We start from the raw sequence: 9,619 nt of genomic DNA on the forward strand, positions 1-9,619 counted from the left end.
ACTTACCTTCTACCAAAGTCTCTCCTGTATGTGTACAGATTAGTAATATTTAGTAAATGTAGACAGTTGTGCAACCATTAACAAATCTAGTTTTCTGAACGTTGGGTTGCTCCAAAAGTGACTTTGTTGTGCCTGTTTGCAGTCAATCCCTTACTGTTTCTTTGAAGATGTAATTGCTGAAATGGAAGTCCTTTACTTATATGGCTATGATCAATTCAAAAATTATCTGTGCTATGTTTTCATTTTTCATAAATTGCAGGGGGAAATGGAAGGTTAATACAGTAGAAGACTAATAATAATATATGTCTATATCTTGGCACTTATTCTTCTGCTCTCTGATTTTTATAATAGAGTTTTCTGTAGCTTCTTAGGTAATTTTCTTATCAGAGAGTAAGATTTGGTTGCGGGGGAGAGTTGAAGCACTGGGGTCTATCAAGACATACTGATGTTAATTGTTGCTGTGATTTTGTTGGTGTGAAATGCTTGTTCCCTTCCCATGTCAATCGCTGGAAGCAGTGTGAAATCAACTGAAAGTTCTATAAAGAAGAAGCCCACCTATACTGGAGGTCTTGAATTATTTAAAACAAGCTAATACAATTTTACACTTTTTCTTCAATGTATTTTGCTACTTTCACATTTTAGTGTGAGAAGTAATAAAACCAGCTGCTTATTCTGATTGTAGTTGTGATCTCTTATATCTCAGTTGACCCTGGTTTAATCACTTAAGCATGAACCTTGGTTTCCTGAAATTTCCACAGTAATAACTTATATTTCTTATAGTAAAATGTGGAGGACCGTTGTTAGCAGAAGATACATCAGTGGCACATTAGATATATTGAAGCACTGAGTGTATGCAGCCAAATTATAACTATTTCCAAGCATTTCCAGAGATGAGTGAAGATGAGGCAAGCCAGTAAGAGTGTGCCACTCTCCTGTGAAAATTCCTAGCTAAAAAGAACAGCCTCAGGAGGAGATTGGCAAATCCTTGAACTGTTACTTATATACAGTTGCCATTTACTGAGTGTTTTCTATATGCCAGACACAATGTTAAGCATTGTGTACATATTTTTCTTATAGAGCAACATTTTAATATACATTGTGGCAGTTAACATTTTCTTTTATAGATAGGGAGGCTGAGATTTATACAGCTTGGCTAGGAAATGGCTTAGAAAGGTGGAGCCAGTACTCAAATCCCAATCTGGCTAACTCTGCAGCCAGGCTCTTAAACGTTCTCACATTTACAGTATATAGCTTGGACCTCTCTACGTATAAAAAGAGGAAATTTGGATATGTCCTGTGTTTCTTCATGGAAACCATGGCATGAATTCAAGATGCTTTCATCATTACTGTACTTCCTGGAATGTGTCTGAATACATGATTTCCAAGGATTGCCTCCATCATGGTTTTGGTCTATTTGTAATATTTCTGCAAAGGATTACAGTAGGAAGATAAGGACTGGGGTGCCTGGGTGGCTTAGTTGGTTAAGCGTCCGACTTTGGCTCAGGTCATGGTCTCACGGTTCGTGGGTTCGAGCCCTGCATCAGGCTCTGTGCTGACAGCTGGCTCAGAGCCTGGAGACTGTTTCGGATTCTGTGTCTCCCTCTCTCTCTGACCTTCCCCTACTCACGCTGTCTCTCTCTCTCTCTCTCAGAAATAAATAAAACATTGAAAAAAAGAAAGATAAGGACCATGGATACAGCTTGGGTTCTAATGATGTGAGTGACATGAGTTAGTTAAACATTTCAATACTTAGATAGTATTTGTTTTATAACAAAATGTCACCTTTATCAAACTGTGCAGTATTCATCACTTTATTAGCAGTAAAAGAGCAAGATTTAGTCAGCAATTTCCCAGTTTGCCTCTGAACATTGTTTCCTGTTTAATTGAGCATTGCCCCTTCTTCTTAGTACTATAAAGCATGCCTTAAGAAAGAATAGTTTCATGTAGCCAGTACCTTTTACAGAGTGTATAGTCATTCATATGTGATCTGAAATATTTTTTTACCTTCTTGCATAAAAACAAAAAAATTAAATAAAATATTGAAAGCAATTTCAGCTAAAAATAATAATACCACAAAAATGGAGATATAACAGCTCACTGCAAATTATGGATTTAATTTGATTTCTCATCAATCAGAATGTTAAATAAATATTGCCATGTGTTTTGAGGGAAAAGAATGGATGCAGTTAAAATGTGTTTTGAATCAAGTCCAAAATCCTTCTCAAAATATCCACTGTTATATTCTTCAGAGTCATATGATGGTGATTTGAAAAGCTGAATATCTCAGTTGAAATACTGGAGATAAAGAAACTGCTATCATATGCATCCTACCCCTTTTAGGTGACCTTCTATAGGAAAACTTCTATGATTTATATTCTCTCTCTCCCTCCCTTTCTCTCTCTCTGTCTCTCTGTCTTCCCCCCTCCTTTCTTCCCCTCCACCCACAACATCACACATATTTATATACATACATATCAGAAAAACCTACCTAATTCTACATACATGTATATCAAAATTTGAAAATAAAACCTTTTATTAATTGGACTATAAAAGACAAACATACCTTAAGTAACATTTCAATGAATGCTCGCAAATAGAATATGTACATGTCACCATGAGCTAGATCAACAAATAGGACATTAGCAGCACTCTAGAGCTCCCTGCTCTCTTTCTTGAATTTTTATTACTGTTCTAACAGCTAATAGCCTAGGTTAGCTTTACCTGTTTCTGAATTCCATGTAAATAGAGTCAAATAAAATGTATTCTTTTCTGTATGTCTTGTTTCATTTGTTTGTGAGATTTGTCCACATTGTATAGTAGTGCATTTATTTTAATTGAGCTATCATTTGTTATTATATGAATATATGACATTAACTTATGTTACTCTTGATACACATTTGGGTTGGTTTCAGTTGGGAGTATTGTGAATAATGCTGGTATGAAAATTCGTGTATATATATATTTAGGTGTATGGATGGATGTATTTATATTGGGTATGTAAGTAACTAAGAGTAGAATTACTGAATCTTAGGAAATGTGTGTGGTCATTTTAGTTGATACATTTTCCACACGGGTTGAACGAAGTTACAACCTCATCACCCATGTAGGAGAGCTCCAAATCCTGACAATGCATTTAGTTTCAGGCATTCTTGTAGGTCTGTAATGTTATCACATTATTACTTTAAATTGCATTACTCTGATGATGAATGAGTTAGAGAATGTTTTTGTATGTTAATTGGGCATTTGCATATTCTCTTTTGGAAGCGCCCATTAAGGGTTTGGGTTTGGGTTTTTTTTAACCCCATTTTTCATCTGGGTTTGTCCTTCTTTCTTACTAATTTGTATAAGTTCATTACATATTCTGGGTATTAGTCCTGTTAGATAAGATCTGTTAAAAAATGTCGAGGCGCCTGGGTGGCTCAGTCGGTTGGGCGTCCGACTTCGGCTCAGGTCATGATCTCACGATTCGTGGGTTCCAGCCCCGCATCAGGTTCTGTGCTGAAAGCTCAGAACCTGGAGCCTGTTTCAGATTCTGTGTTTCCTCACTCTCTGCCCCTCCCTGACTCGTGCTCTGTCTCTCTCTGTCTCAAAAATTAAAAAAAATAATAAAAACAAAAGTCTGCTCCCACTCTGACTTTACCTTTGTGTGTATGAATTCTTTTTTTAAAATGTATATAATTTACCCTTTATAATCTTCTAATAGTGTTTCTAAGGAACAGAGTTATTACATTTAATGTGGTCCCATTCATCAATCTGTTTTTATGGTTGGTATCTTGTGTCATATTTAAGAGCTCTTCACCCAGTCAAAAGTCACGCAGATATTTTCTTGGGTAAACTTTTACATTTACATCAACAATCCGTCTGGGATAGATTTTTCCATATGGGGGTGGGGGGAGGGAAGGGATCAGTTTTTCCTTTTTTCCACATGAATATCCAACTGTCCTTGCATTATTGACGGAAAAGACCATCCCTTCTCCACTCTTCAGTGTCTTTATTTGTTGTAAATCAAGTGATGTCATAAGTCATGTATAGGTTTATTTATGGATTATTTTGGTCCTTTGTTCTATTTGTTTATCCTTATATCAGGATCATACTGTATAAATTTCTATCACTTTTTAATCTGTGGCATATCTTTTTTTAACATTGTCTTGAATATCCTTGACTTTTCATTTCTATATAAATTTTATTTTTTATTATTTTTTAAATGTTTATTAATTTTTGAGAGAGGGAAACAGAGCATGGGCAGCTCTGAGGGGGGAGGGGGGGGTGGCCCAGAGAGAGAGGGAGCCACAGAATCCAAAGCAAGCTCCAGGCTCTGAGTGGGCAGCACAGAGCCCAGCATGGGGCTTGAACTCACAAACAGTGATATCATGACCTAAGCCCAAGTCAGACACTTAACCGACTGAGCCACCCAGGCACCCCTCATTTCTATGTAAATTTTAGAATCCTCCCATTAATCTCAAAAGCAACATTTTCTTTTTAATAAAGGGTGGAATTTGTATTGAATTGCATTGAACCTATATATCAAATTGAGGAGAATTGATATTTCACAGCGTATTTTAAACACACATTTGCAAATACAATCCAGCTGTATATAAAACAGATAATATATCAGGAAAAGGATGGGTTTAGTCAGTGGATAAAATTGTTGTTTAATATTGGAATTTCGAGTAGTGACTCACCATAAGAGAAAGAAAAAAGAAAGACGTCACACAATACTCTCAAAGGATGCAGGAAAAAATGCCTTTGATCAACTTGAAATGTCATTCATGATAAAAGCTCTTAGCAAACTAGAAGTAAAAAGGAACTTACCTAACGTCTTAAAGAGAGAAAACTGACAACTTCTTCTCTGAGTCTAGGATCAGAACAAGGAAACTAACTCAGACTTGTGACTTCACAGCTGGCATCTGCAGATTGGGAGTTCCAAAGACAAGAAGTGGAAGCTGCCAATCTAGAAACTGGCACAGTGTTACCTCTAGTGTGGTCTCTTAGTTTTAGTGACAGAATCCCTGAGGGCCAAGAGAAAGGGACAAAGACCCTATCTCTCCATGGGAGGAGCGTCAGAGTATTTATCACCACTCTTCTGCCACAAGTTCTTTTACATGATAGAAGTTAGTTATTTTTTACAGTAAACATGAGCTCTAGCTTGATTGACTAAAAATTAATTAGTCATTAATTTGCTTCCTCGGGGTCTTCCTCAGCTGTACTCTACTGTTTTTCAGCATTGATGTTTCTATGGGAAATGTTGTGACAAGACTTGCTCTTTTCCTACTTGGAGCCAAAGTGGGTTTTGTTTGTTCATTCTGCTCTTTTTTCTTCTTGGCCTAATGACACATAGATATATATCTGCCTCTGTTTTAAGGGAAACATGTCCCATAGATATATTTTACATATATTATTTTATCTTCTTAAATATATATCCAGGTATACTGAATATATATTCAAGCTTTTGAATGTATATAAATATTTATATTTATATATGTGTATGCGTATATATACAAAGATTTATATCTCCAAACTTTTAGCCTCTCATTGACATTTCCATTATTTTGCTAAATTATCTCAAGTCTCTTCCTCCTGTGTTTTCCACAGTTCTCTTTCTTGGGTTCTTGTAATGTGATCATCTTTCATTTGATTTCTTTTCTTTAAGCTCATGTATCTATTTCTTGAGTTCTTATTTTAGGGAGATTGTATTTTCCTTAAGTTATTTGATTTGTCTATAATTTTTGCTTGCTTTGTATATGTATTCATAAGTTTGCAATATTCTTTTCATCTTTATTCATCAATATACTTACAGCTGTCTCATGTCCCTGCTGCCTCTGGTAGCTCTCCTTCTCTTCCTCCTCCTCCTCCTCCTCCTTTTCCTTTTCCAATGGGCCTTCTCTTGAATGCGTATAATGGAGGTTTCTTTATTGACTGAGAAAGAAGGAAGAGTCAGCTGGCAGTCTGAAGTATGATTTCATAGCTCTACATTTTTCCTCATTTCGTTTCTATTTGAAATAGTGAACTTGTTATATACTAGCATAGAAACCCTCTGGCTCATAAGGATGTCAAACATGTCTGAATTTGGACATGATCCTTTAGCATAGATCAATAGAATTTCTGTTCCATCTTACCTTAACAAGAACTTATTCTGGGGGTGCCTGGGTGGCACACTCAGTTGGGCATCCGACGTCAGCTCAGGTCTTCCAGTTCATGAGTTCGAGCCCCACATCGGGCTCTCTGCTGTCAGTTTGGAGCCTGCTTCAGACCCTTTATCTCTCTTTCTCTCTGCCTCTCTCCCACTCATGCACACATTCTTTCTCTCTCTCAAAAATAAATAAGTATGAAAAATTTAAGGGAAAAAAAGAATTTACTCTATCTAAAGATGGTGTATCAGAACGCTCAATAAAACTTATGTCTCCTCTGGGTCTGGTACGGCCATTCCAAGCAACAGGTCACAGGGTTTACTCCTCAGGGGAAGCTGTCTATCTTGGAAAGCCCATGCTCTGTCCACACCGCCTCTCCCTCACAGTGATCCTTTATGGGGCTTGGGGTATATTCAATTCTTATTTTCTTTGATATTTTGGGTTGATTTCAAAAGGAATAGAAGGACAAAGATTCTTTACTTTGGAATGCATAGCTGGACTTTTGTGCCCAGTATTTGTATATAACGGGAGGTTAGGTTACAGTATTTGAGCGTGTGAATTTGACATTTTAAAACTGTTTTCATTTCTTTTAAATATAAATTTTACAAGTCATTTTTGTTATGAAATGCCATATGAGTAATTTTTATTAAATATTTTAAATTTAGAGGTTTTCATTTATTGCTTTATTTCTTTTTGTATTTATTCTAACATCTCAGCTTCTTTTACTTTTCAGATGCAGCAACTGTTCCATGAAAATTATGAGCATAATCGGAAGGGTTATATCCAAGACCTTCACAACAGCAAAATCCACGCAGCCATTACACTTCACCCCAACAAAAGGCCTGCCTACCAATACAGGCTTCACAATTACATGCTCAGCCGCAAAATTTCTGAACTTCGCTACCGCACCATCCAGCTCCACCGGGAGAGTGCTCTGATGGGCAAGCTCAGTAACAGTGAAGTGAGTAAGGAGGACCAGCAGCTGGGAGTGATGCCGTCCTTCAACCACTTCCAGCCTCGGGAGAGAGATGAAGTGATAGAATGGGAGTTCCTGACAGGGAAGCTCCTTTACTCAGCATCTGAGAACCAGCCTCCACGACAGAGCATCAACAGCATCCTGAGAACAGCACTGGATGACACGGTCCTCCAGGTGATGGAGATGATCAACGAAAACGCCAAGAGTAGGGGACGGCTCATTGACTTCAAGGAAATTCAGTATGGCTACCGCAGGGTTGATCCCATGCATGGAGTGGAGTACATTTTGGATTTACTCCTCTTATATAAAAGACACAAGGGGAGGAAACTGACTGTGCCAGTGAGACGTCATGCGTATCTTCAGCAGTTGTTCAGCAAGCCTTTCTTTAGAGAAACTGAAGAGCTAGATGTCAACAGGCTTGTGGAGAGCATTAACAGCGACACTCAGTCGTTCTCCTTTATATCTAATTCTTTAAAGATTTTATCTTCTTTTCAAGGTGCCAAAGACATGGGAGGGCACAATGAAAAGAAAATACACATCCTTGTCCCTCTCATTGGAAGGTATGACATTTTCCTGAGATTTATGGACAACTTTGAAAAAACTTGTCTTCTTCCAAAGCAGAGTGTAAAGCTGGTCATCACCCTTTTCAGTAGGGATTCTGGCCAAGACTCCAGCAAGCATGTTGAGCTGATAAAGGAATACCAGAACAGGTACCCTCAGGCAGAAATGACCCTGATCCCAATGAAGGGAGAGTTTTCCAGGGGTCTTGGTCTTGAAATGGCTTCTTCCCAGTTTGACAATGATACTTTGCTGCTATTTTGTGATGTTGATTTGATCTTCAGGGGAGACTTTCTCCAGCGATGCAGAGATAATACAATTCAGGGACAACAGGTGTACTACCCCATCATCTTTAGCCAGTATGACCCAAAGGTAACCAATGGGGGAAATCCTCCCACTGACGATGACTTTGTCTTCTCAAAGAAGACTGGATTTTGGAGAGACTATGGCTATGGAATTACCTGTATTTATAAAAGTGATCTTCTGGGTGCAGGTGGATTTGATACCTCAATACAAGGCTGGGGACTGGAAGATGTCGATCTCTACAATAAAGTCATTCTGTCTGGCTTAAGGCCCTTCAGAAGCCAAGAAGTAGGAGTGGTGCATATTTTCCATCCAGTTCATTGTGACCCTAACTTGGACCCTAAGCAGTATAAGATGTGTTTAGGATCCAAGGCAAGTACTTTTGCCTCAACCATGCAACTGGCCGAACTCTGGTTGGAAAAACATTTGGGTGTCAGGTATAATCGAACTCTCTCCTGACAGTCCAGGCAACACATACTGCCTTTTTAAAGGGGAGTTTACCTCATTGTTGGTTGTTGTTATTTTTATTTTATTATTGTTATTTTTATTATTATAATTATTATTGTTATAATTTTATTTTGTTATCCTGGTCTTAAACTACTCTTGGTTGTCTTCCAAAGGGTGTTTCTTGACCTCAAGCAAGAAGAGTCTGCAGTTCACTGATATTTCAGATTTCTACTGAAGTCAATTATGTATTACTTTTATATATCTTTATTCGAGATCGAGTTAAATCGTGGCAATCAAATGACTTTTGAAGCTCATTCATCGTGAGAGACAGCTTAAAGGAATGTTCTCTTGGGGCTTAAAGATGCAATATCGACTTTTATTTTGTTTGTTAAATTCAATGTGATACAAATATTTACTGGTGAAAGGTACCACAAAAGTGCTTTATGCTTCCTATGGGGAAGGGACTCTGTAACATAAACTTGAGTTTTGTAATTTATACAAGGACTTAAATATATAGACAATAATTTTCTTCATCTTTAGAATTTTTAAAGTAAATGAACACTTATGATTGTATGTTTATTTTTTAAAAAAAGTTTTAAAAATTGAGGAGTTTTGTTCCACAAGCAACCGGTACGGGCTACCCTGGTCTTCTGACAATTATGTACTCCTCACAACTGTCTGCTATAAATGCGAATGAACTTTATTTTCTCAAGGAAATATGATTTAATTAAATATTCATGTACATTTTAGAAGCTTTATGAAACGATGTCCTTCATTTGCTGGCAAGAAGATAAAATATGACAGAACCTGGTTATTTATAATAAAACACAGGTATAACAGTAATCTTTTTCAAAAACACTGAAAAGTTTGTGTTGTTTCCTTTCAGTCATATTGTTGTATTTCATAGAGGTCATGCTCACCAAAATGTGCTTACTATAGAGACTGGAAAAGTTAACAAGGGATTATGGGCATACTGTTTGTGTTATTATGCTTTAAATCCTGGCCTTCACAACTGATTAAAATGAGTGGCTTCTTTATTGAATAATTTACATTCCAGGAGAAGCATTCTTCCTCAATCTCTTCAGCTTTGTGATCAAACTGAACCAAGAACAGGTCAGAAACTGCCTTTAACTTGGGTTAATTTGGGTTCCCACAAAATGTAGCATGTTGTGCATACTGTTCTACGTTCTGGTTTTCTTTTTTTTCA

The 9,619-nt window shown here is 37.2% G+C and overlaps 1 protein-coding gene across 1 annotated transcript in view; it reads left to right on the forward strand.

Annotated features, from left to right (window-relative positions):
• Window positions 1-9,362, forward strand: part of CHSY3 (chondroitin sulfate synthase 3) — a 285,290-nt gene extending 275,928 nt beyond the window's left edge. The window contains exon 3 of the mRNA XM_039236680.1: window positions 6,862-9,362. Within this exon, the coding sequence (XP_039092611.1) occupies window positions 6,862-8,424 (1,563 nt within the window). The 3' untranslated portion in view covers window positions 8,425-9,362. The remainder of the gene's footprint in view (window positions 1-6,861) is intronic.
• The last annotated feature ends 257 nt before the right edge of the window (window positions 9,363-9,619 follow it).

This window comes from Hyaena hyaena, unplaced genomic scaffold (assembly GCF_003009895.1).
Source record: "Hyaena hyaena isolate Hyena2069 unplaced genomic scaffold, ASM300989v1 scaffold_115, whole genome shotgun sequence".
In the NCBI taxonomy this organism is placed as follows: Eukaryota; Metazoa; Chordata; class Mammalia; order Carnivora; family Hyaenidae; genus Hyaena; species Hyaena hyaena.